The 27368-nt window shown below is 42.0% G+C and overlaps 3 protein-coding genes across 6 annotated transcripts; 1 reads left to right on the top strand and 2 right to left on the bottom strand.

The window, feature by feature from the left end:
* Positions 1 to 1521: 1521 nt before the first annotated feature.
* LOC147322047 (Golgi reassembly-stacking protein 1-like) lies at positions 1522 to 7872 on the bottom strand. 4 transcript variants are annotated; one of them, XM_086306354.1, is made up of 9 exons: positions 7591 to 7872; positions 6969 to 7049; positions 6199 to 6402; positions 5350 to 5436; positions 5107 to 5237; positions 4863 to 5007; positions 4398 to 4509; positions 4184 to 4306; positions 1522 to 2780 (listed from the first exon to the last, which is right to left on the bottom strand). In XM_086306354.1, the coding sequence occupies exons 1-9, from the start codon at positions 7654 to 7656 to the stop codon at positions 2548 to 2550; spliced, it is 1182 nt and encodes a 393-aa protein (XP_086162480.1). In that variant the 5' UTR covers positions 7657 to 7872; the 3' UTR covers positions 1522 to 2547. The 4 variants fall into 4 exon arrangements, with proteins under 4 accessions (XP_086162480.1, XP_086162477.1, XP_086162478.1 ...); XM_086306351.1 differs by having other exon boundaries at positions 1522 to 2816; positions 7591 to 7866; XM_086306352.1 differs by having other exon boundaries at positions 1522 to 2816; positions 4869 to 5007; positions 7591 to 7865.
* Positions 7873 to 9309: 1437 nt separating this feature from the next.
* LOC147322046 (elastase-1-like) lies at positions 9310 to 10987 on the top strand. The gene is made up of 8 exons (XM_086305152.1): positions 9310 to 9357; positions 9448 to 9542; positions 9684 to 9790; positions 9937 to 10065; positions 10188 to 10324; positions 10417 to 10559; positions 10670 to 10819; positions 10907 to 10987. Exons 1-8 carry the CDS (start codon positions 9324 to 9326, stop codon positions 10922 to 10924), a joined length of 813 nt encoding a protein of 270 aa, XP_086161278.1. The 5' UTR covers positions 9310 to 9323; the 3' UTR covers positions 10925 to 10987.
* A 1845-nt stretch (positions 10988 to 12832) lies between these two features.
* On the bottom strand, positions 12833 to 25359 carry csrnp1b (cysteine-serine-rich nuclear protein 1b). Its single transcript, XM_086306350.1, has 5 exons — positions 25034 to 25359; positions 18702 to 18900; positions 16680 to 16939; positions 16288 to 16584; positions 12833 to 16183 (listed from the first exon to the last, which is right to left on the bottom strand). Exons 2-5 carry the CDS (start codon positions 18880 to 18882, stop codon positions 15191 to 15193), a joined length of 1731 nt encoding a protein of 576 aa, XP_086162476.1. The 5' UTR covers positions 18883 to 18900; positions 25034 to 25359; the 3' UTR covers positions 12833 to 15190.
* Between the last annotated feature and the right edge of the window lie 2009 nt (positions 25360 to 27368).

Raw genomic sequence — 27368 nt, 5'->3', positions numbered from 1 at the left:
ACACTGTGAAGAACACCGCGTGATGCATGTATGCAAATACACCTCGCAGCACTTCCAAATATAGTCTCCATCCCGACAAAATATTTGTGATTAGGGTGGGAAGGTGCTGAAAGCAGAAAATAGAAGTTGACGAGCGTGTTCGTGGTGTGGATTTGTGACCACACGTGAACAGAAAAGCAGCAGTTTTTAGTATTTAATCTTTATTTTTTACATTAAGAAGTCACTATAACACTTTATTTTATATCCCTTGAACATCCACACATCCAAATCTGACCTACTTCATGTGACAGCGCCGCACATTAACCGAGCCACAGGAACAGCATTATGTGGAGACGTGTGACTAACGTGCATGCACCAATTGTATGTTCACTCTCTTCCCCCTTGTATTTATACCTTTTTCATCCTTTCCTTCCATCCATCCTTCCCTGTAGTTATTCTGTTTCACAATTTGTCATGCTGCAACGATAGGCTGAGGCAACGGGCACTATGCTGGTGCCTGTGAGCCGAGCCTCTTAGGGGTTGAGATAAAGTTAAGCTGACGTGTGGGTTCAGCTGCGTCACAGCGTCCTTTGAAACAGTCTCAGGGAGGAAAAAAAAAAAAAAAAAAGGAAAAAAGGAAGGCAAGGCATGTTCCTCCAGAGGTGGCACCTCCTTACACTCCTCCTGGCATGCAGCTGCTAGCTTTTGCCTTGGGCTGCTTCATCTAACCTCACATAGAAGAGAAGAAATAGCATATCTCCCCCTCCTGAGTGAGACTTACAATGGACACCCGCAAACACCATCCAACCCTGCACTTAAAACGTGCTGATTTGACAAGCCTGACATTTCTGGGAGATGTCCACATTGCTGCTATTAAATCTCCAACAGCGAGTGGACCCAAAGCCACCAAGTTAATTCCTATTTATATAAGAAATACAACAGATTCACAGGTGTGCCAGAGGAAAGCTTCCTTAGGAACGCCATTCCAGCTCTCATTCTGGGGAGAAAAAAAAAAAAGACAAATCCATCTCCTTCTCGTCTTTCTTCCCCCCACGCACAGTCTTTTCTTTCCCTTCATGCCCATCCCCCTCTTCAGCGGAGGATTGGAGTGCCCTGGTAAATAATTGAGGCATATTCCCTGTCTGCTACTGTAGCTTCCCCCTAATGCTTATTTATTTACATTTTTTCTTTTGGCATACTTCCAAAGAATATTTGGTTGTCCTGATCTAGCAATAAAAAGTGATGAAAATAAATTGTGCTTTGTTTTCTGATCAATAGCTTCTGGAGCCCACGTATGATCACACACGGATTGCTGGATATAGGATCAGTTTAAAGAAATGTAAATAATGGACTACATAACCATTCAAGTTCCCATCAGTAAATTTCTATTGTTTAATATCTGAAACCTCAAACTATTTCTTTTCCAGCTAAATAGGTTCCTGAAACTGACCAAGTATTTGTTCATGGCAAGACTGGATTATCCAAAGTCAATAGGAAGAGGAAAGCAGCCGGATCAAACAACAAATATAAATAATTCCTGCATAATTTTAAGAATGAGATGTGATTTATTAAAATAAAAGTTCAGAAACATCTTATGACTCATTGAATATATGAAAATGTGCAATCTGATTGGACAGAATTTTAGGAGCTGCAAGGGGAGATAAACTGGCGCCAGCTCAGTGGAGAAGTATCGTGAGGTGTTTGCTGACATCTGCTGCCTCAAAATATGAACTCCGCTGGGTGGACATGACTCATATTAGACACAGGAAATATGTCTAATGACATTTTGATTTAACAACAGCATGGACCTCCCCGCCCAAAAAAAGAAAGAACAGAAACCAAAACAGACTCATGGAGGTTCATCTTGAACATATATTTATAAATAGCTGTATATTTTCAATTCTTCCATACAAATCAGAGACATGATCTAACTAAAATCGATTAAAAGAGAAGAAACAGAAAACAATCAAAGAGCTGCGTCACACACGGCCCACTCATTCACATTAGACAGAAGATTTTGACCAAGATTAAAGGCAAAAAGGCTTAAATAGGAAACGCCTGCGATTAAATCCTTCTGTATGAGTAACCACGAGAAAGTAAAAACAAACTTTAATTAAAACCTCTTTTTTAAAAAAGGGAAAAGAAGTCCAGGTGTGACACTTAAGTCAAACATCATTAATCTACAGTGTGTGTACTGTGTTACAGTGGTTATTGTAAGAGCAACAAGGTAAGGGTAATTATTATTTTTTTACCTTGGGCTTTTAATGTGCACACCAGGATGGTTTTAAGCAGCATGACATCTTAACTAAGGCTTCATGTTGTTTGATGTTGAAACATACAGTACGCCTAAACTACAGAATACATTCATGTGTATTAACTGTATGCATTCCTAGAATTTCAAGTCAACATAAATGTGCAATTTAGCATGCAGCAGTGGCACTGGTATGCAAATGCAATTCTTTTACAAAAACAAACAAAAAAAACAGCCCCAGTGATAACAGCTTACAATCATTAACGGCAGCTTTTCTGTAACATGGTGTGCTCTTGAATATTCTTTATGAAAGTCAGCTAACTGCCTGGCCCAGCAGGCTCAAACATCTCTTCGCTCACAACCTCAACTGAGCTTAAGGGCTCAGAGTTAGCATCTGGTACCTTGGGGATTGTTGTGATACTCGGGTTTTCGGTGGTAATTTTGAGGCCAGCCATGTCTTCAGCAGTCTCTCTGATAGGAGAAGTGCTGGCAGTCAGGTCTATACCGAGCTTCTGCTCAGGTTCCTGGATGTCTGGTTCTCCTTGCTTCTCTGGAAATGAAGGTCTTTGGTCAAAAGATGAATAATCTAATAATAAAAAAAAAGAAAGAATAATACAATATTGTTAAGGTTATGGATGGTGAAACCATGGGAAATTGCTCAACTTCCTTGGTCTGTAAGGAGATATTTAACAATAATTAAGATCAAATCTCCTGAGCATCCTTTTATGACTTTTGTACTTCAATAGATTACATAACCAAAGCTCAGACTGCTGCATTTCAGACCGTGACCACTGATGGAAAGGACTGACCTGCACCTACTGTTTAAAATGCTAACTGAGTTCTTGATAACTGATATCACATGGCACATGGAAATCAGTGCATGTAGACCCATAGACATGGTCAATATGCTCAAGTTCAAGCTCTGCATCAGAATGAAGAAGAAAGGTGATTTAAATGACTCTCTGTAAAAGGGAAAATACCCAGTGAGCATCACTTCTCTGGCTGAAAATGCCTTGTTGATGCCAGATGAGAATATTTAAAGTGCTTCATGGTGACAGGAAGGCAACAGCAACTCAAATAACAACTTTTTACAACCATCGTAGGCAGAAGAGCATCTGTGAACGTACAACGTGTCAAACTTCGAAGGCCACTCTTGTCAGCTAAGAATGGGAAACTGAACCTACAATTCACACAGGCTCATCAAAACTGTACAATAGAGGTTTTGAAAAATATTGTCTGGTCTGATGAGTTTCCACTTCTGCTGTGACATTCGGCTGGTTGGGTCAGAATCTGGGGCAAACAACATGAAAGCTTGGATCCATTTTGCCTTGTTCATGCTGCTGGTGGTGGTGGTGTTGTGACGGTGGGGGAAATTTCTTGGCACGCTTTGGGCTCGTTAGTATCAGTACAGTACCCCGCCTTCTGATGGCTGCTTCTGAGACAATAACGCGCCATTCCAGTCATCTTAAACTCCCTTCTTGAACATGACAATAAGTTTATTTTACTGAAATGGCCTCCCCAGTCACCAGAGCTTAGTCGAATGGACTTCACAACTCTGCAACAACTGTGTGACGCTGTCATCTCAATATGGACCAAAACCTCTGACAAATGTTTCCATCTCCTTGTTGAATCTCTGCCATGAAGAATTAAAAATGTTCTCAAGGTAAAATGGGGTCCAATCCATTACCTAATGAAGTGTTCAGTATAGACCACTTTACCTGCTGTAAAACGTATATCTGTGAAAAAACACTTAACACATTTGGCTGGAGTAGTTTTATTCTGCAGTAAAAGAGACTAATACAAAACCACTGCATTAAATGACTCCTTAACTGAGAGGCGTATCAACAATAGCTGGTTTTAATCGTGCTTATTTTTCTTCTCAATCGGGATGTCATCATAAACACGTAATTGCTCTATTTAGCCACACAATTTAATCACGTATGAAGTACTTACCCAAGCTACTCTGATCACCTGAGTCATCTCCATAATTAGCAAACATGGAGCTGCTGCCTTCCTCGTTAGTGGAAACAGTGGCTGATAAATCTGAAGTCGGTGCATCGAGTATGGTGAAAGCATCTGAAATAAGTACAAAGCAAATGCCCATTATTCCGTGTGAAAATGCATAATGTGTCAAATGGATGAAAATGTCCTGAAGTGATCCTGTTACCTCGGTCTGGTGGCTGCTGAGTGGGTGAGATTAAAGACTGATCTTGCATGCTTTTCTCACTTTGATTCAGTGCTGCTTCGGTAGATGGGCTACATTCATCGGTAGAAGGCACCTAAGGAGAGAAAACTGGAGGTCACAAATACCTCTAGCAAGTTACAGTTAAAGGAGCAGTTTGTGGGATACAGTGGCATCCAGTGGTGAGGTTGCAGATTACAACAAAGTCAATACACCTGGCCTCATCTTCCGCTTCTAAAAATGTAAGTGAATACTAGGTCGTCACCCCCGACTGAAAAAAAACTGAGCTAGTGTAGAAGGTGGATCCCTCCTGTAGTAGATATGTAGGTCTCATTTTAAGCCATAAAAAAGATTATTCTTTTTGTACTTCTCAACATGATCCCTTGCTACCAATAGATGCCATTACATCCTGCACAGCTTAATAAATAAGCAAGAATAAGATACAACAACCTTCACCTCAGTGTGCTCGGTTGCAACTACCTCTTCACTGCTGCCAGTGAGCACTGGTTGAAGAACATTTTTATTCTGGGCGTTAGGCTGAACTGGACGAGTTGGAATTCTGTGCAAGTATCCATAGCCGATCCCACAGCCTAAGCTAAAAAATAGGGGAAAAAACCCACGGGTGTTGACATGGCAATATTTATCTACATGCTTTGATTTAAATAAAGATTAAAAAAAAAAAATCAATGCCAACCTTCCCTCGCCTCCCCACGCTCCGTTAGGAGTCACCACTACCTCTCGGCACTGATCCGTCTTAGTGTTGTACACCAAAAGCTTCAAAGGTTTCCCCTCGTTGGCTTCAATCAAAGAAAAGAAATCCTCGGACTGCAGACGTTTCACACAAAAATAAGGTTTTTGTTATTTCTTTTAATAATGTCTGCTAGTTAAAACAATTATTTCTTATTTGGAATAAAAGTCAAAAGACAAGAAATCTTACATCTTGTAACACTTGGTCAGCTCCAACTATGAAGTCATTGTATGCATCCAGGCCTGCGAGAGCGGCGGGAGAATTTGGTTCCACTTCCTAAAAGTTTTTTTAAAAATTCTAAAATCTACCAAAATTATTAACATTTGCAATTTTAAGGCCTTTGAACACAGAATGCAATGATTTTTCAGACTCACTTATTCTTAAGGCAACTGTTCAATTCAAATTTGCAGGATTTATTTTTTTTATAGTTCGGATCAAGCTCGATTTTTCATATTTTTCCACATAGGAATAAACAGATCTGACCAATCAGACCACTACATTTGGCAACAAGTGTGCTCATTGCTCAGCGTATGCACCAGTACTGAATGTGCAATGATATGGAAATAGTAAAAATAATACTATTTTACCTCAGACAGACAGCCAGACACTGCTCCGGCTAAATCAGCTCTCTAAAATTATTTCTGTACGTCCTCAGATGTGGTTGCAATTTTGCCAAAAAGAGAAAGCAGTCGAGATACAGCTTCAACTCCTGGATCAAACCAAGAAATTTTCCCTGCTGCTGTCCTCGCCTGAGAATTGGATGAACCCGGATTCTCACTTTCTTCTTTTTCTTGTTTAGAAACATCAGAATCATCTCATCATTTCTTTCAACTTCATTTTTTCACACAAAGCAAGACTTTTGTTGTGTTTATCTGTTATACGGCAGGTTTGGATCCAAAACAGGCTTTTTTTTTAGAAAAAATGGCTAAAATCAGAATTTTAGCCATTTTTCCGCATACATTCGGTGTGCAAAGGCCTTTAACCTACAGTAACCAGCAAAGGGTGAAACCTGAGCGAAGACAGGTAGATTTAACTTACCAAGACATGCCACACATTCTCATTGGCTCCTTCAAAGCTGCAGAAGCGGACACTAGCCCCCAGCAAACCCTGACCGCCCCACATGTTACTGGGTGTCACCTCCAGCTCCCTCACACGCTGGGTTTTGGAGTTATACACTTCAAGTTTGACTGCTTTTTCCACATTTGCCTTCAGAAGATCCTTCAGCAGGTCGTTTTCCTTATTCTGGAGAAACAAAAGGAAAAAGGGCTACTCCAGCTGCAACTGTGCAGATGCGTTTTCTTTCATGAAAAAGAACATGAAATGTAATTACTGCCACTCTTCCAAATGAGGTTATTAATAAAGCACTGAAAAACACTGGATTATCTCATAAAGGCAGTACCTCAAAATTATGGAAATCGGTGTTTGCCTGCTGTGTCCTACCTGCCGAGTACTTTGCTTTATATACAGAAAAATGGGTCTTGAAGATGGTTTCAAAACAGACTACAACTTGCTTTTGTCCTATTAAGTTGATTGAGATCTATAAATATGTTATTCAGCTTCATAACGCCTTTTAAAATAAGTTTAGAATTTAAAAATGTTTTAGTTTTTAGCATACTTTCAAATACAATTGAATATATGCCACATTCACAGCTACGTTGCAGGGCTTTTTTGGCATTTTCATTTTGTCCTCAACTCGTCATTTTCAATTACAATTCATACCTGAAATGTCATAAAGATAGAAGAAGTCAATATTTGACACCTAGTTACTCATTTTAACCAGGAGTGTAGTGACACAGGAGTCTACTCACAAGTCGGGCGTTTCCTATAGAGAGAATGAAGTCAAAGAAAGGCTCCAGACCAGCCTTCAGAGCAGGAGAGTCCTCTTGAACCTGAGAATAAAAGAAAATTACTTAAATAATTAAAAATATTAATAATAATTTAAAACACAGAACAGAAAACTTGACATTTGGTTTGACTAACAAACAGCACAGTGATATTATCGCCCCCCGTGTGTCAACCTAAGATATTGCAGTGTCCAAAATTTGGGACTTCTCAATGAGACGAGGTACCCGCTTTCTCGCGCGGTTAATATGTTATATGCAACTTTGAAACGTGCCATAACTAAAGAAAGTTTCTATAGTGACTGTTAAACTATTCCATTTCCCAACAAAGGCACGCGGGTTGGAAGTGTGCCAAATGCCACCTCATCTTCAACATCATCATGGGCGGACACCATTCAAGCTGAGCTCACGAGTAACTACAGTTACACGATAACCTGTCAATTACAGTCAGGCTCTGCGTAGATAGATAAAGCAGCAATTATGGTTCAAAGCACAGTTAACAAGTCACTAAGCAAAAAATGTATGAAAAGTGAGCTATAGGGACTAACAAACCGCGTGACGTGTAACCTTGCACTACTTTCTAACGTACCCCGTGGACATGATATCCACAATTAGCTCCTCCGTCCGACAGTAACGAGCTCTGCGGTAGCCCCATTGCCTTCAGCAGTTACGTTTTACTAGTTCTGACTAAATGTCACTAAAGCAGACTTATTTCAGGAGTCATTACTGGTACATACACTCCGCATACAAGCTAGCTAGCCAGCAGCTGACATAGGTTGACAGCAGGCGCTGGAGAGCCAGACAAAGCTTATAAATAATGATGACAGAAAAATCGAGTTTCTTCTTCCCGATTTTCATATCAGCAGCAAACAAGCTGAGTTCGATTAGCCGTCCTTTACAGGGTGTTCTACGCGGTTGCTTAGCAAAACATAACGCCATGCTCATTCATAAAAAAAATGCCACTTCCTGTTAAGTATTTAGATATTTTAGGCAATAAAAAAACAAAACAATAAATTACCGAATATATAAATAAATAAATATTACATAGATTTGACAGTTTGTTGCCTTACTGCGCATGTCTGTGGGAAAAGTAATTAAAGATGACAACATTTATGAAAACGAAATACTATTCTTATTCATATTCCTCTCGCCCCTCGTCTGTCCTTCAAGTTCGGGTCCTGGGAGCTTCAATACACACACACACACACACGTATGTGTGTGTGTGTGTGTGTGTGTGTGTGTGTGTGTGTGTGCGTGTGTGCGTGTGTGTGTGTGTGTGTGTGTGAGAGAGAGAGAGAGAGAGAGAGAGAGAGAGAGAGAGAGAGAGAGAGAGAGAGTATTTTATTTAAGTCTAAAACAAAGAAAAAAACATTTTTACAGTGAACCTCATGAACGATGCAATTAACTTTGTATGGCATCTTTCCTTTGAAGATGGAGAAGCCATTTATATATTTATTCTATCTTTAAATAAAAACATCGTGATGGTCAACATTGTTATCTCACAGCAAGAAGGTCATGTGAGGTTGCATGCTTGTGGGCACTCTGGCTTCATAGTCCAAATACATGTATGTGAATGTGTTAGATCCATAGATGTGAATGTGACTGTTAATGGACGTCTGTATCTCTGTGATAGACTGATCCATTTAGGGTGTACTGTGCCTTTTGCTCCATAACAAGTGGGATAGGCTCTAATTCCCCTATGACCGAGAATTAGATAAGCAGAAGAAAAAGAACTCATGTATACACTTTTGTATACGGTAGTTATACTGTACATTTTTTATTATAATGAATACACGTGTGTATTTTTATTGAATTATGATTTAACTTTTCATTGAATATTCTGCTTTTGTCTGTTTTGTGTTGAGTGTACAGTGTACAGACAGAAGGCAGCGGAACATTTTCTTCTTTACCTTGGCCGTCGATCATTTCAGACTTTTATCTGCTGTAATATTTGTCTTGAATGCACACCTTTCACAGATGGTTTGGTCGACTCTGCCATCACTAGACAGCACCTGTTCTTTTCCCACCATGATAAAATAAATAAATTAATTAATTAATTAATAAAGTTCTCTTGTCCTTAAAGTTTTCTGAGTTGAATGAAATGCAAATGTACATAAGTCTGTATTTGTAAGAGTTTCACACAGTGGTGGATTGCCACACAAAGTCTCACACTTCTCAAACTTTCAGCTTTTCATAGCAGTACATTTAATGTGAATTGATCCACATGGACTATTGATACTGGCTGGTAACTTAACATCTGCCCGGTTTCCCAATCTCAAATGGGTATAAAAGCAAACTGCAGCTTGTCATCAGTGCTCCAACATGATGCGGCTTGTGCTTCTTCTGTCCTGTATTGGTAAGCCCACCTGACTTAAATAATTTTCTGTGCCTATATTTTCTGAACGTTAAAACTATATTACCACATCTGTCCATGTGTGTGCTGAAGGGCTGATTTGTGCCAAAGAACCTCTCAACTACAAAGTTGACAATGAGAGGGTGATAGGCGGCAGTAATGCTCAACCAAACACATGGAAATGGCAGGTAAATCCTCTGAACACTAATGATATTTTTATTTTTCTATCTTTTGATGCAAATAGGTTTTGTACTGTAGTTTTAAAATACTAGATTTAGAAAAAAAACTCCATCTCCACCATATTTTCATATATCTTTAATATTTCACAGGTTTCTGTGCAGTATGATCAATTCTATGATGGCTCATTCTACCACATGTGCGGAGGATCTGTTGTTGATAGCTTCCACATCATGACTGCAGCTCACTGCATCCTCAGGTTTGGGCTCTGACCATGATTATTCTTAATGACACCATTTCCTTTGTGCATTTTGTAATATTTTAAAGTCGATCTTGGTGTCTCCTGGGCTGAACAAAAGAGTGTAAGTAAGCACTGTACTTATGTTTTTTCCATGTCCTTCTCAGCCCAGATGCTAGTCAGTACCGTGTAGTGGTGGGTGAGTATGACCTGTATAAGTTAGAAGGCAGTGAGCAGTTCATCCATGTGGAAAAAATTACAGTCCACCCTGGCTGGAATGGTGATCTTCGTTATGGGTAAGTGGCAGCATGTCAGATCACCTCTCTCAATTAAGCCTCATTTAAATATGAAATGTTAATCTCAGCAAACAAGCAACTATTAAAATTATACAACTCTATCTTTGGTTATTTTTTCTTAGAAATGACATTGCTCTCTTGAGACTCGCTGGTCCCATCTATGACAGTGGTTACGTGGCTATAGCTAATCTCCCCTACCCGGACCAGACACTGCCTCATGGCTTCACCTGTTACATCACCGGCTGGGGATTAGTAGACTGTGAGTACACCTGGGTGCTAAATGTACACATATACACACCCTATATGTGGATGTAATAAAAAGGTTCCTGCATTCTTTCTCCACTGAATCAGATGGAGGTAGCCCTGCCATCCTACAGGTGGCTCCCATCAATGTGGTGGAGCACTCGGTCTGCTCCCAGCCCGAGTGGTGGGGCAGCATTGCTCTAGAAACCATGGTGTGTGCTGGAGGGGATGGGATCATAGCAGGCTGCCAGGTAGAGGAGGTTTCGCCTCATGCTGCAACTATCATATTGTTAACAACAATACTGTGTTAAGACATTCTCACAGTCATTGCACGCTATGTTCTTATTGTTATCTGTCCCAGGGCGACTCTGGAGGTCCTCTGAACTGCTTTACTGATGGAGCCTGGAGAGTCCACGGTGTTGTCAGTTACGGCCCATCTGGTATGTGCAACCAAGTGTTCAAACCCACGGTCTTCACCAGAGTCTCTTCCTTTGAAGACTGGATGTTTTCAGTGAGTCTCTTGATGCCTCTGTGCTTTTGTTTGGCGACTATAATCTTATAAAGCGTGACTCATTATTTTATCTATTTATTTTTTCAGGTTATGGGTCTTGCTTAAATGGCACCGCATTCCTTACAATTCTCAAATGCAACCTGCAAAATAAAATTGATGTGCATCTCATTCATGTTCTGCGCAGCAGATATTTGCCTGTAGTTCTTGAATTTGCCAAAGGGTGGCAAAACCACCTCATGTTCTGACCAAACAACGTCCTGCTTTTCTCTCAGAATCAGATCCTTTTAATGGCATTCCGGTACTTTCCCACAATTTCAGAAACACATTTTCTACTGAATGCATTTGCTGTTGGTGTACTCCTTTTGCGACCAGTCCATACATGTGCCACAGTTTTTGTTTGAATACCAACACAGCGGCTACGGTTGTGACCTCCTGACCTCCCGAACCACAGTTTTAGTTGATGGAAAATTTCTAAGGATGTTTCAAACTGAGAACCTCTTTTTAAAAAAAACAGGCTTAAGTAGCAGTGAATTACAAGGACAACTGGAATATTCTTGCATGGTGTACCTGAACACCCTGTCCCAACAAGCAGAAAACCTTTTTTTCCCTCTCTTTTTAATTGTGGCCAAATGCTATATGTAGTCATAGGCTCAACATTTCCTTCTTGTCTGGAATTTCTGGCCATATGTTTGTGGTAGTAGTCAGGAGACTTCTGCATGACATCATATAAAGTGTTTTTCTCCACACCATGGAGACCAAAAACCACAGATACATTCCAGTGGTTTACATTAGAACCTAACAGGAATGTTGTTTCAATAGATTTAAGGAGAAATGTCAATTTTCTTTAATACAGTAGAAGAAAATGGTCTTAATGGTTTCCCAAATAGAAGCTAAACTAATATAAAAAAAAAAGTTTAGTAAGCAATTAGATCCCTCTGAATTTTTCATTCAGTTCAAGTTTATTCATTTGGCAACATAACAAGGCCTCAAGGTTCTTTTTACTCTAACGTAAAGACCCGAAAACCCCAATTGTCATATGATTCTCTATGAACAAGCACTACATGACGCCAGGAAGGAAAAACTCCCTTTTAAGAGGACAAAAATCTCCAGCACAACCAGGCTCAGGGAAGAGCAGCTGTATTGGGAAAGAGGAAGACAGGAAAAAACACAAACTATGGGAGAGAGATGACACAATGTAAAGGCATGCAGCCGTGGCATATAAGCACCTGTGGGAAGTCCCCCAGCAGTTTGAGCTTGCTTCAGCATAACCAAGGGATACTTCAGGATCACAGTCCTTTCAGATTTAGCTTTAAGTCTAATCTTAAAAGTAAAGATGGCGTCTGTCCCCTGAACTTTCGCACAGAAGCATTTTACTAAACGTTACGGTCGTCCCAGGGTTTACACATTTGTGTAAAACACCAAATACGTCCTGTTTGACAGATCTAGTAACAAATTGTCAATTGTAATGTAATCGTTGTTCTTTTCTAATGAACAACTAGATTAACTTGGATCCTGTGTTTTTATTGTAATGAGTGGTAAAAACTGCAGTATGGAGAGCACAATTAGTTTTTTTCCTTTGCTAGAGGTTTCACCACCACTGGTGTAAAGTAGCAGTGTACTGTAGATTACCTGAGCTACACATAATTTGAAAGTACATTAGTGTGCTTATTTTACTTTTGCTACTTTTAGCTTCACATGTTTAATGCAAACCCTGACCCCAGGAAGGGTTTGTGTCTCTGGCTGGAATTGAACCAGAAACCCTTTGCTTGGCAAACAGATGTGCAAACCGCTACACTTCTTGCAATTATTTGCTGGTCTAGAAAGGGTTAAACCAATTATAACACATATTTTTGGCTTATTCGCTAAAATATATTATTAATATATCAAGTATACCCCCTCCCACCAAAGAAAGCTAGAAATAATACCCCTAGGAGTTTTTGTCCATGCTTTTTCCCCCAACAATGCAAAAAGTTTACTTTTCAGCATTTTACAAAGACAAAAAACAGTCAAAGATTTAGAAAACATTTTTTTTATTATTATTATTATTATTATTTGGAGGGACAGGCTGTCAAAATGGCGTAGATGAAAGACACTGTTTCTGAACAGCAGGTTAATGTGTGAGTATGTAAAAAAAAAATAAAAAAAAATTAAAGCAGCTTTGTTTGCTCTGCAGGACCATTCAAGCAGAAATATGTACAACACAAAAGGCAAAAAAAGTAAGACAATTTCTTTGAAAACAATATAAATTGTACTGTAATACATTACATTGAACACTCACTGTTGCCATTTCTTCATGAGATTTGATGTTTTATACAAGAGAATCAAATGCCTGCTTGCAAAAAAAAAAAAAATGAGTGCCCTCTTCATGGCATAAGAACATATATTGGATGGACTTCAAAGTAATCAAAAAAGGCAAAAAAGCGAATAATACAGTTCCAAAATGTGCACTCGGCACTTTTTCAAAGTATACAATTAATCAGAACAAGTTTTAACAAACAGGACCTGCATGCATAATTTCTAAAGGGTCCAGAAAGGCTGTTGAAACAGCTGTAGAAAGGGTGAGATATGTACATTGACTCTCTAGTGTCCCTCGGCTCTTCACACAGGTGACAGCACAATCACCTTTGAAAGGTCTCGTTCAATAATTAATGAGGCAACTCTTCAATTTTCAGGGTTTGCGCGTGCGATAAAAATTGTATAATATATGCAGTTTTTATGCACAAAAACCCTTTACATGTGTAAGTCATAACATATCGTAAGCCAAGTCACAGACTTCCAAAGAAATTCAGAGTACAATCAAATTGATCTTCGCAATTTACTTAGTTTTAGTGGCATGTCTCTAAGATATCGAACCATAAGGCTGCCTATGAAAAATACTTCAGAATGCTGGAGAGCAATAACCTTCATAAGTATACATTTCTCTATAATTCATATATTACAAAGGTCGACCCAGATTGAAAATTACTCGCTTTTGCTTAATAAAATATTCAATTTGTCAGTGATTAGAATTCTTTTGTCATTCTACATAAATTAGTTAGAAAATATTAGTGTAATTTTCTATGTTTACATTATAGGCAGCAATACAACAGAACCATAATTTAGTTTCAGTGATTAGGGAGATTCCACAGTTTTCAGTTAAGCTTAAATGGAAGCGCTGTGCACACTCTATTAGCATGCATGGCTCCCCCCGATAAGCAGGCACATCCAGTAAACTTTACAACACCCCATTTTATTGCCAGGCGTCTTAAATTAAATAACTAGTGAAATAATGACATAATAAGTTATCCAAAAAAAAGAAAAAAAAAAGAAAATAGTTAAACTGTAAAAGAGAATAGATATTAAATACTTGCTGATGGACTTGTGATCCCATTTCCCATAACAATGCCTAAATGTGATATGGACAAGGAAAACAAAACAAAAAAAAAAAACAAAAAAAAAAACAGGAAGGAAGATTGCACTTTCAGGTGAAATATCAAACCACAGTGCTGCTTGAGTGAAAGTAGGCTTCATCAGAAATAAATAAAAGGAATTCATAAAAGGAAATAATTTAAAACAAAAGTAAAAAGACAATACAGCTACAGCTTTTAAATGGCATGAGCATTATATCTAGTTACCCTGCTCATAAATATGAAACTCCGTCATGTTAGCGTTTAACTGTTGAATCGATCCCGTTCGACCAAAACAATGCCTATTCATACATAACTATTTTTTTTCACAGATAAAGTGCTGATCAAGGAGATTTTAGAGGGATTTTATTTGTACCATAAAAGACCCTTGGGAGAGATCTTGAGGAGAAAGAGTCCACTAGCTTTAGGATTTAACACGAGGAGGACCCCTTCTACTCAAGTCGTCTGGGTGTTAGCCTAAAATCTAGGGCGCGAACAGGTTACCATTTGACTCTGGTTTTCATATGAAGGCCATCACAGCAAAGGTACATTGCCTCCAAAAGCTAGAAAAAAATCCCTGAGGTGCACATTCAGCTGTGTTGAGATTCCCAACCTGGCCCCAGAGGGTTCATTCCCATTTAGCGTATGGTTGGTGATCTTGGTTTGGTTAAACAAGCTTTCTTAGGAATTGAGAGCCACCACATCTTTTTTATTATTATTTTTAATATGCCTGATCAAATTGATATACGTTTAGTATCTCTTTCAACACTAGCTGCCGTCTCACACAGCAATCATTCCAAACTGCTTTGCTTACAATTTTGAAGGCAAGTCTGGAATTTTGAACGTTTATTAGGCGAGAGGGAAAAAAAAAAAAAAAAAAAAAATCAAACGCAATCACAGCTTCCTCCAACACTTTGACATCTTATGTGCATTTTCAAACCTGCGTTTTTCTTGCACTGTCCACAAATTTTTCGCCTTGCGTGGGTCAAACTTTCACAGACTCCATCACAGACAATTTCATGGCTTCCTCCAACAGCTGATTGTCTGTAAAAGTGGCGGGGGGTTCTGGGACGGACTCTGAAAGGCCAATCAGCGACTCCAGGAGGCAGGTCCCTGGGTCACTGGCTGCAGGGAAACTGGGATAACTAGGCAACTGAAACTGAAAAAAGTTGTCCATGTGCTCGTACTCCTTGAGGGAGTTGTAGAGGGAGGTGGGCCCCAAACAGGGGAAGCCATCGAAAAACTCCAGGTCTGACTCAGACGAGAGGCTCAGCTCCATGTCGTAGCTAGCTGAGCGATCGACTGTGGGAGAGGGCGTGTGTGGAACACTACAGCTATGGAAGAGAGCGTTTCCCTGGTTGGCATTCTCATCCAAAAGTTCTGAAATGGCTGTTGCTCGATTGTCTGTTTGATCGTCCGAAGAGTCCAGCAGTGCAGCGTCTATATTGTCATTCTCATCTGCAAAGTCCACCATACTAAAGCTACTAAACGCCTCCGTAGATGGCTGCTGTTGCTCTTGTTGCTGCTCTGGGCAACAAGTGTCTTTGTCGCTCTTATCGCCGCTGTCCTTGCTACTTCTCGAACAGTTTTCTGTGTCACTGAAACACAGTATGCGGCTCAGGCCTTTCTCATCAACATCCAGCTGGGCGCTGGGCTCACACGGACCTTCGCCTGCCTCCGAGTCCTCACTCTGAGAGTCCGACAAGTCTGTCATATCGCTGCTGCAGCTGTTCTCCCCAGCTGCTGTCATCTCTGAGCTGAAGGGGAAGGAGGGCACTGCTGGTAAGGGGGTGGCACCGGTTGTGTTCTCCTCATCCTCTTCTGTGCTGGACTGCTCCTCCAGCCTCTTCTCCAGCTCCAGCTTCATTATAGTGTGGATATAATGCGTCTGTACCCTGGTGGAGTTGAACTCAATGCGGCCCTCCATGTTTCCGCATCCATCCTTGGTACATCCGCATGGAAAAGAGGAGTGGTCCATCTGCAAGAAGTAAAGAAAAGTTCTTAAATCATGCAACAGAAACTCCTAAGTTGCTGTGTCTTGCCCGGGTGCTCTTGATAGCATGAAATTGTTGGGGCTCTTACCTGACATTTGATGCCAGCCAGGCTGCAGCTGCAAGTCTCAGGTTCGCAGAACCCCTGACAGTCGCAACCACAGTTCTCCCTGGAGAGCCTCAGCTCGTGCAGCTGCCTCTTTTCCTCCTTGTCGATCTTCTTCACACCAGCCGCTTTGAGCAGCGCATAGCGGCGCTTGGACGTGTAAGGCTGGAGAAAAGAGCCCTCGTCGACGTTGGCTCCACTGATGTCAATATCCTGCTCTGGGATGTCATCCACTGTAAGTTTTTCGGCCTCCTCGCTCTCCTGGGTTCCATTTTTTGTCAGCTGAACACAACAAAAGGAACAAAGTTTATTTGTCATGTTGAACAGGCACAGTTTCATAGATCCCTTAACCACTGCATTTCTTTTATGGTGCACACCTTCAGTTTGAGAGCTTCCAGTTTCTCTTCCCTGAGTCTGTTGAGGAGTTTTTCCCGACGCAGGAGCCGCTGCTCCACGGCAAACTCTGCGAGCGAATATGTGCGGAGTGCACTGTGGCGTTGCATCATGCCCAGAGTGCATCCTCCTCGGCTGGGAACACTGGTGAAGCCCTGGCACCGAGGGAAGAAGAACACCGTCACCTGGTCAAACGTCACATTGCCCCGCCGCGCTCGTTTGGATTTCTTAAGGATGGACGTTGCTATGGATGGAGAAAAAAAAAAAAAAGAGGCAGGATTAGAATACATGATGCACAAGTAAGAGAGGATGCTCTAAAGAGGGGGGATTCTTACTTTCGTGCCACTAGATGGCATAATTCCCCAGCACTTGTACTTGAGAGGTGTATAAATGCTGCTGAACAGACTGTAAAAGGACACCCCTCTGATTCATTGCTCCCGCCTTATCATGTACCCAATTAAAAGACACTGCTAACAGGACTCTAACACGCTTACATCCTGTAAAGTGAAACCTACACTAACCCAAGAATCCATTTAGCTTTGTAACTTGCCCTACTGTGCGACAAAAAAAACAAAAAAACAAAACAAAACACCCAACCCAGGAATTTCCCTTTGTTGGCCAGGAAAGTGGAGGAAACAGAGCCGCCAGGATCACAAAAGTGGGGAGTAAATGCTTGAGGCTTCCAGATGGGGGTGAAGGGTGGAAGTGTAGCCCTAAGGGCAAGAATAAAACCTGCCCACCCGGGTCTCGCTGCTAGCTGACAATCCCCACAAATGGCCCAGTAACTGAAACGGGTCAAAGGTTCTCTCGCTGTTAAAAAGTGCTCACGATCTTTCTATACCCAGACAAATACAATAAAACCATATGGGAGCCAAAGTAGAACCATATGTGGGAAAAAAGCCCAATTATTCAAGTTTTATTATATATTCCACTTCCTCCACCCAGGAATATTCAACAAAACTTTAGAGACTCTTTTAGAGACAAGCAACTTTTTCCCTTCTGCCTGAGTCACCAGAACTTTTCGAATCTACAAGCCACATGTGTCGGACATTACAATTATTATTTGGTGGGGAGATCCTTGTAGACTTCTAGTTCGCCCTGAACTGGCCTTAAAAGACACAGAAAGCTGGTGTGATACCTGAAGCTTGGAAAAGTAACCTTTTACCTTAATAGAGGTAAGCGGCACACAATAGTTCTACTATGTGGTCTGATCTGCTGCTTGGGGTAATACACATAAAAATAAACTACCAAGGTACAGCTTCACATCCATCATCTTCTCTGCTGTGTCTAGCAGTCACTTCACAATTTCTGTGTAAACACTGGATTATAATGATCCAGCCAATCTGCTCCTTCAGATGTGTCTGCACGCCTTTTTTTCTTGATTGTCCTACCCCCCCCCCCCCTTTTTTTTTTTTTTTTTGTATCCCTTCACCCACTCACTTTCAGCACCTGTGCTGGGTGCACGCCCGGGCTTCAGACAAGGCTCTGTGTGTTCCCAGCCTTGGCAACCTGCCATGCTTCTCTTCCTGGCTGCCTGCCCCACCATCCTGGAAACCTCACAACTGTTTGCCCTTCTCCCGTACACTGCAATCCCTTTCCAAGCCGGTCCGTCCCCTAAAGCTCAGCAGACGCACCCAGGTCGAGACACAAAACGGCCCAAGGCCGCGCGACCCACATCATGCAAGAAAAGGTGAGGCTGTGCCTGCATGCGGGGCTTTGAGAAGAAGGTGGCGACACAGCCAAGGTGAGCAGCCAGTGCATAATGTGATTAGCCATTTTGCAGCTTTAGGGCATGAAATCAAAAGAGGTATTCATTGCAGAAGTCTGAAATCATTTCTGTGAAGTGTTTCATGGCCTTCCAGCTGCCTAAATTCCTTAACCTCTCCCCCATTTATCTAAGTTTGTTATCAGAGTCTCAGCGGATGTTAAAGGCAAGAGAATGCATTATAAAAACATGTGCCATCAGCTCTTTCTGTGATTTATTATCGCTGGAGAGAGATACTCACTGTTGAAATTTGTTGCCGGGGAGCTGGGGTTGCTGGGGGTGGAATCCAGGGTGTCCGAGAAGCAGCTCTCCGCCTCCGAGTCCCAGCCTGAGCAGGCAGAGGAAAGGGAAGAGGGTGACGGTGAGGAGTAGCATGGGTCCTCATCCACCTCCTCAAACTTCCTCTTGAGAAGCCCACTCATGGCGTTAGCGCAAAAGATCTGCAGCAAGGAGGAGAGAAGGAGACGAATTAGCAAATTACTAACAGTTATTTTAACAAATCATCACCGGATCTTTATTTTATTAACCCAATAAATTATCAACTGTACATTGTCAGGCTTTTATTTAAACAAAATCAATGGTACAAGTGAGTCATGTATGCATACCAGTCTCCTGCTACTCTCAGTTGAGAACAATGGCACAGGAAGCAATCAATCAGTTCCATTTGCCTAAGTCAACAATTAGCGAACCCTTCACCCTCTTCTAAATCTCATCGGCTCAGCAAACGCATAAATTAAGAGAGACGACCAAACAGAGGTGACCTGACATTTTATTTTCTAATCAGTCACTTTAAGCAGCCCTTGCAATCAAATATGCAGTCCGAAGGAAAGCAAGGGCAATTTGCCACTGGTCATAAGTAACGTGTCCACATAGAAGTCATTGAATACATGCGCAGCTACGCATAGGCAGAATGTTTTGTTGTCCACATATCCAGAGCTGAGTAAAAGATAGAAAAGTAAAAAAATAATGCTTTCAGTGGGAGGGAGTGCTGTCTGCCCTCTAATCTTTAAAAATATTGCCTAATATCACCTTTCCAAGTATAAGATTTGTCGATGTGTTTAATGTTTATTTTTGTCGGGCAGCAACACTTTCAAAGCTCGACTAAATCCCCGTCTTTTTCCAGGCAAAATTTCAAAAAGAGCAACCGCTGACATGACAAATGAGCAGATTTGATGAAAAGCAAGGTTGCTGCTTTTGTGTTTTATGGTTAAGGGATATAAATGTGTCTCGTGACCTTAGCAAACACCAAACAATCTAATCTTCCCAACTTTTGAGAAGTTGGGAAGATTAGCAGGCGATGCTTGCTGCTAGACGGCACAGTTTATCATCACTGCGAGGACGAGCCCCTGCTATCTTAACCAGGGAGGGAGGGAGAGGGTGGAGGGAGGGAGGAAGGAAGTGAAGGGAGAGGTAGGACACAACCGTGCCGTGCTCCAGCACAGACACTCCCTCAGATGATGATGTGGAATGGGAAAAGGAGGCTTTTCCTCGTTTCACCGTCAAACTGCTTACAAATCTTTCAACATTGCAGCTGAATCACTTTGATTTTCGTCATTTTTTAAAACATACTCTTACTAAACACAGTACTGCACACATGTAAAACACCCAAACATCCTTCCAACAGCTTAAAATGTGACCATTGCTCTTTAGCACACAGCCAATTTGTCAGAAATGCTCCAGTGACTTTATAGGAACTTTGAATCCATCTGCGATCTGCATGTCTTGCTTGTCTCATCGGGATGTCATTACTCAAAGAACAGAAGAAAAAGAAGAAGATCTGGAAGCTGGTGTACAAGGAAAAGAGCCATTTTCTGCATGCAACAGAGAGCAGTTATGAAAAAAAAAATCCTTATGACAAGGACAAAGGCAAAGTCAAGGGCAAGAGGCTGACACCTTCGTATAGGCAGTGGGTGCATCTTTGCAGATGTACAGGGAGGGGGTTATTGTTATTGCTGCGGTCAGATATTGTTGTCCCCAGTGCACGCTTGATGAATGAATCACCTTGCAATAGGTCAAGCCAACTCACACTGTCGCTGCAACAAACAAAAAAAGCTCCCTTCCACACTGTAGCCTTCACATTACACAGACAATAAGAGTGGAGAAAAAAAAAAAAAAAAAAAAAAGGAGGGGGGCACTGAATCCCCCCCATCCTATCCTTCAGCTTACTCGTGCAAAAAAAATAATCTCAAAATGCCTTGTACACGTATAACTAATATTATGACATGATGATGGGATTTGTCTTGAAACCATTTAGAAACACCTGGGTGCCGCATCTGTTGCTTTGTGTGTTCCCTTATCAGACAACATGTGTGTTCTGAAAAACACCACAAAGCTCACGTCTCTGTGCACGCAGAGCACGCGAGGGTTCACCTTACAATTCTGCCACCATTCCCAGCTCCAGTTCCCAGAAAAAAAAAAACCCACAAAAAAAAACAAAGCTGTGAAGCATCCTCCAGGGAGTGCATAGCGCCAGCTAAGCAAAGTCTTTTTAATTAAAAGCTGCAGTGAGGCAGAAGGGGGGGGTGCGGGAGAGGGAGAGAGAGAGAGAAAGAGAGAGAGGTGGTGGGGGGGGGCAGTGGTGTCAGAACTGGGTCATTGTCTCTTGACTGCAGTCTACCTGACACATTGATTTGTTAATCCTGTTCAACGGGCAGAAACAATGGCGAGAGGTTAATCCTGGCAAGGGGACGGCTTGTAGTCAATCTGGAGCTTCTCAGCCTGCTCAGCCGCTGCACCCACTGAACAAGGCCAAGAGAGCACAGACAGCGGATGGAACAAGGGACCCGGGGTGAAAAAAAAAAAAAAAAGAAAAGAAGAAAGGAAAAAAAAAAGACATTGCGTAGTGACTCATTTGCAAAAGGGTGGGACAAAGATAAAAAGAGAGGAATTCGGCGCTGGCTCGTCAAGAAAGCGGTGCCTGTGGATGTCTGCTCTAAATGGAGAATGGATGTGATCGGACAGCCGAGCCAGAGAAGGAGCGCAGCATGTTTTCAGCGTGCGCTAAATTATGCATCACTGTCATTCCATCAACCGCACACAGGCAGGCAGATAAAGGACGCATCCACCGAGGTGCTCCCCAGCCAGTTGTCACAGACTTGGAAAGATAAATCTCTGGCGAGGAGATTTGTCACCAGAAGCACTACACAGCTCAAGTCAGATGCATAACTATGTCAGTTGAATAAGATTATCTTGATACATCCAGCTACGGGGCTGTTTGTACGACTTTAGAATTTCAATTCATTTTGATTTTAAATCTGCAGACAGCCCCTCAAACCCTTTTATAAAAGAGTATTCAATTATTTGAGAAGGATGTAAAAGAGTTTGAATTACTTTTAAAAAGGCAAAATGCCACGGTAAATCTTATCAAACTAACTTATCGGAAAGCTTTAGTTTAATCAGAATCACAAAAAAAGAACCAAATCATAAAAGCTTTCTTATACACATCTTTGGTTTTGCACAGATATCAACTTTCACCCTGTTTGAACTGCTCCCGTCTGCCCCTCAGCCATCAGGACAAGTCACAGTTGACTTTGCCCCCTCGCACCGCCTGTCCAGCCCTTTTGCAGCTGATAACCGTGTGGGTGGGAGCGACAAGTTGCACTAATCTTAGCCAGCCGGGAGCATTTACATGGCACACTGACAGCCTTGTGCAGTGTCTGAATGACTGACTGAGTGCTCATAAAATGTGATAATGATAAGCTTGGGAGCCTTCCCGTGTGTGTAGAACCGTGGCTGGGCAGGACAGCCCCTGCAGGCTTTCAAGGTACTGCACCTCTCACTTCCAGTTCTGACACCGAGAGGACGGGAGATAATTGATCAAAGCTGTCAAGGTGACGGATGGGCTGGATTCCAGCTCCTGCACAGCTGGGGGAAACACTGGCTCATTTCTTATGAAGTCAGCTGTTAGTCAGAAGCGCTCCACCTGCTGGAACAATGCAGGGAGCGCTCCCGCTTTCTCCTCTATAAGCCTGTTGTTCTCACCGAAGCCGCAAAGCTTGCTGTGACTGTGCCACAGAAACATTCTGTTCCTCTGCCTTGACCCGTGCACAGCGCGATTCCAAAAAGGAGAGGTAGTGGGAAGAAGGAGGGAGGACTGTACAAAACAAATAAATAATGTCATGTTTCCAAGCCACAGGAATTCCATTCTGGCAGCACTGCTCCCGCAGTAATAGTGGAAGAAGAACACAGGCTCTATCTAACCCAGATGTGTTTTCTACTGCTAACCACTGGAAAGTCCTACTCCCACTAGACACTTGAGCCAGCCACCTTTCCTAGCCACACCTGACAGGGTATTAGCTTGCACGTGGACTTCACACGCCCCAGGCTGCCATTAATCTGTTATGCAGAGCAAACCTAAATGTCCAGGTGATGCTTGCAGAGGACTATTTACCCACTGTTTGGGTTGCTTTACTCCTGCTTTAAAGGGAAGGCTAAAACAGTTTTTTCCACTCTTTACCTCGAATGGCATTCACTGTGCAGACAAAATGACATGCAGCTTTGATTTTTCTGTAACACGCTTGCAAATAACAGAAACTGTGCCAAGTGCACAACAGCAAACTTTGAGAAAACCTCTTTAGAATAGCAGTCCACAAGCAGAAAACACACAGCTTTTGGGTGTGTGTTTGGGTGAGGGAGGGGGAGTGGCTTCGGGTTCAGGGGTCATGCTCCAGTCTGGGACACTTGCTGTATGGAATGCTGAGAGAGGACAAAGCAGATGGGAGCTCTCGGCTGCTGTGTTGGAGGCTGTCAGCAGGCTCCGTGTTACCCCCTCCCCACACACACACACACACACACACACACACACACACACACACACACACACACACTCCACCCTCGTCTCCAGGCACAAAAGCGTGGGGCCATCCTGCGTGACCAAAATGAAGCAGGCACAGAGAACCTTGTCTGAACCCAGCATGCGGCTGCTGCCTCTCCCAGCTGGGGAGACAGATACTAAAAGTGTGCATGAGCTTCCTGAGGTTGTGAAACATGCACTGCAGTGCACAGGAAGTGGCCATCCAGATTATCTGTGCTGTGTCTGACAGCTGCAGGCACCACAAGGCAAACTGAATGCAGGATCACACGATGGAGATGAGGCAGTTAGGATGTGGGGATGTTATTCGCTGTGCTGCGAATTCCTTCAAATCATTTGAGAGGATTTGGGAGTGCATTGGCAGTTTTAATAAGGAGGCAGCAAACAGGTCAATTGTTATTTTAAAGAGGGACGTGGGTGCAAAATGTGTGCTATAAATGGAAAATGATGTTAAATAAGCAGAGACAATGACTTATTTAACACATCTGAAACCTCCTTGGACATTAAATGCACAGCACCGAGTGCTGTATTCCTTCTCAGTAAACAAAGGATCATTCAGCTCTCTGTAGCCTAATTCCAAAAAACATGATTCCAAAAATGATCCGGGTGAGGTCGCGCTAGAGACGATTAAATCGACTCAGGCGCTTTATCGAAAACAGACACTGACCAGAGATTAAATAAATAAATAAAAGCCCCAGAGGGCAGTGTTATACCTGGAAAAAATAATAACATTAATAAATCAAGACCTTTGGATGAGAATAACAATAAAAATAAACCACATTGATATCATTTTCTCTTTATAGTACTTAAATGAATTAGAAACTTCAGTCATTTACGCATTTTAAAAGAAAGAAGAGAAAGGTCCACATGCCGTGATGGAAAACTGATCAAACAATGAAGGAGCTCCGCATTCCTTGTCCACACCTGGCTCAAAGACTGAACTGTTACCTGCATGTGGCAAATCGCTAAAATCCCCCCCAAAATTAAAAACCTATAATTATATCGGGTCGAATAGGCACGTCGTACGAGTCCAGCCGGCTCTCTCCCCCAGCTGACCCGATCATGCCTCATGATTAATGCTAATTCTAATGACAGCAGCCCTGTCAGCTGTGTGCTCAGATGTAGTGCCTTCAGGAGTCGCTCTAGTTACAAGAGGCGCACCAGCGCCGCCGAGGTGAACAAGAACAACTCCGCACGGGCTGAATACACAAAGCCGACCTCATCAACAGTTCAGATCACCTAAATGAATCCGCAGCCGAAAACCCACAGCGGTGGGAAGCACGGCTTTCCCGGCGTGAGCCGTGAAGTTTGTAAAACGCTGATTAATCAGCGATCGATCTAAAAACAAATAAATCAATCAATCACCAAGTGAATGAAGCGGGTCGTGGAATCTCGCGTTTAAAAAGAAAATCAGTTAAATGACTTTAATTCTTTCCAGTTACCGTGAATACCAGCACCCGTGTGCTGCCACCAGAAAACAATTCATTAAAACTCAACTTTAACTAGCGGGGGCCACCACAGCCGCGTCCATTTCCAATAAAGCGTCAGGCAAAGTGTTCAAAAAGAAATCAAGCGAATAAAACCCTACCAGAGATGACACGCATAGACACAAACCGCACAGGGCATTTAAACGACTCCTGACACACGAGAATAAACAGTCAAACTATCTGGCTTCCCCCCTGCTTCCCTCCGCTGAGGTTGAACGCGTAAATTACGGTGTTCAATAACCCAGCAGCGAAACTCCCGATTCTGTTTGTACTCACCACCAGTTCAAGTATCCGATCACCATCAGTCACCGAATAGTCACGCTGGGTAAAACAGCCGACGGGTGTTAACGGTGGAAGTAATCCAAATGGCACGAATAAACGTAGCGCTTATCCCCCGCGTACACACAGCCTTTTTTTTTTTTATTCTCTCCTATTGTCTGTGCCTCTCTGCCGCACGGGGTCCGTACCAGCTGAAGCGCTTCCCTTGTCTGTAGCAGACTGCCGAGAAGCGCAGGCTTTTTCGTCAGTGGAAAACTCCCTCCTGGCGTCTAGTCTGACGCAGGCGGTGACACAAGGAGGCTGCCCACGCCGCTTCCTGCCCGTCCTTCTGTGTTTGGTTTGAGCCCTTACTACCTGCGTGAGAAAACTCAATTGGTCACTAATAATAATAATAATAATAATGATAATAATAATAATAGCCTGGGAGTAGTAGTAATAGATTGATGAAATAAACACATTAAAATACGTTTTTCTTCTTCTTTTTTATCACCCTTTTTAAATACATACTCACTATTATACACTCTAAAGGCAGTTATAGGAATCCCCAGGTTCCTCTCTATATTAGCAGCTGATGAGCAGTCACAAACTGTGTGATCACCAGGCAGATAAAAGTCCTGCTATTGTAACGTGGGTGGTGCCTAAATGTTGTATACGCTGTGGCTTATTTCCAGTTAAAGGAAAACACTGAGTAAGCTGCATGAAATTCTGACTCAGTTTCTTTTTACATGGAACGCAAAAGTGAAGTAGGCTTTAGAGGAAACGCCACCTCTTATCATAACCAAGCAATCACAACTACTGTCCTGGAATGATTTCTCTTCTTTCTTTCTTTTTTCTTTTCTTTTTTAAATTACATGGTGAAAACAGTTTAGTTAACTAAGTTGGTTAACAAAGTAACTTGAGTGGCTTGATGTTTATTTAGGGCAATGAGATGAGTTTGAAAGCCCCAGAAACTGCATGCCCATCTTGTGTAATGGATGTACACACCTATTTCTTTGAAAAGAAATAGGTGTTTTTATTATTACATTTTCATGGCTGTAGTTTCCTCATAATTTCCATATTGTTTTCCTTTCTTCTTCCCTCAAGTCTTTTTCAGTGCAATAGTTTCCTCTAAACTTCATTTGTACTTTCCTTCCTTCTTTCATTTGTTTACTTTTGGGGTGATAGTTTCCTCTTAATTTCATCTTACTTTCCTTCCTTCTTTCATTTGTTTACTTTTTAGGACCATAGTTTTCTCTGAATTTTGTTTTCTTTCTCTCAGTTAAATAAAACAAACTCTATAACAGCAGAAAGGCCCCACTTAAATACATTTAACTTCATTTGCTGACCTTGTCTTTTGTCCCCAGGGATCAAGACTGTATCATCAACTCTTTTACATCATCTCTTTTAGTTGTTGGATTACAACACAACTCTATGTGTCGTAATCACTGATGGGATTCATTTGCAACCCTTTTCTCATGAAGTAGCAGCGTCACGAACCCTCCCCACCCCAGTTGATAAAGTCCTCTCAGGTATTTGCGAGTCTAGCTGCCCACGGCGAGCGCGCTGTGGTGGTTTGCTTTCATTCCTAGCTGGACCTGAATCCTGAGACAAAGTGTTCTGCCAATGTCAATACAGGTGCTCGACTCAGATATTTGGGGAGAGGTCTCCGAAAGCTGTGTACATAGACCTATGCAAATTGTGTCCTCCTTAAAGAAGACCCCTTTCTCACTACCTACTGTGCCCAAGGGCCTCCCTTAGAGACCCACCCTGAAAGCCAAAAACAGGCACTTCAAGCCGAATGGCAGCAGAAACAGTCCCTCCGCAGCTCTCGCTGAAAACACAGAGTTTCTCTATTCAAATTAAAATAAGTGGTGCTAAAATAACACCCAACAAATGCAAACACGTAGATTTACTTGACGTCGTTTGCTTTGGAGGCAGCAGTTTCACCGGAGCCGTAAATTAGCGCTGGATCAGGACTGAATGGCTTTGTGATAATAAACATGGTAAAAACCACGGATAACTGCTCATCACGAAGCTTGTTTGTAAAAACAAACAAAAAAGGGCATGCGCAGTTACAATAAAAGTGAATAAATATCAGAAAGAAATATCAGGCACCTTTAACTTACATCTTTCTAAAGCACAAGGTTAAGTAACTGAGGATGTAAATAAACATTTAATAGTGCCATCTGTGCAGAGAGTCTCTGTTGTTATCGCTGATTGGATTGCATGCTTTATAGTAATGATTGTTTTTTGTTTTCACACGTCAAAGGTGTATAATCGAGTAAGGTGAGTGTGTCTGTGTGCGTGTGTGGCACAGCGACGCTCCAGTAGAGAGCCTGGGAGTCAGTATGTC

The sequence above is a fragment of the Aulonocara sp. 'chitande type north' Nkhata Bay genome, linkage group LG9 (genome assembly GCF_057382095.1).
Source record: "Aulonocara sp. 'chitande type north' Nkhata Bay isolate Kocher_YH1m ecotype deep benthic linkage group LG9, A_spYH_male_GT1.1, whole genome shotgun sequence".
Taxonomy (NCBI): Eukaryota; Metazoa; Chordata; class Actinopteri; order Cichliformes; family Cichlidae; genus Aulonocara; species Aulonocara sp. 'chitande type north' Nkhata Bay.
This window is presented reverse-complemented; position numbering and strand designations above follow the sequence as displayed.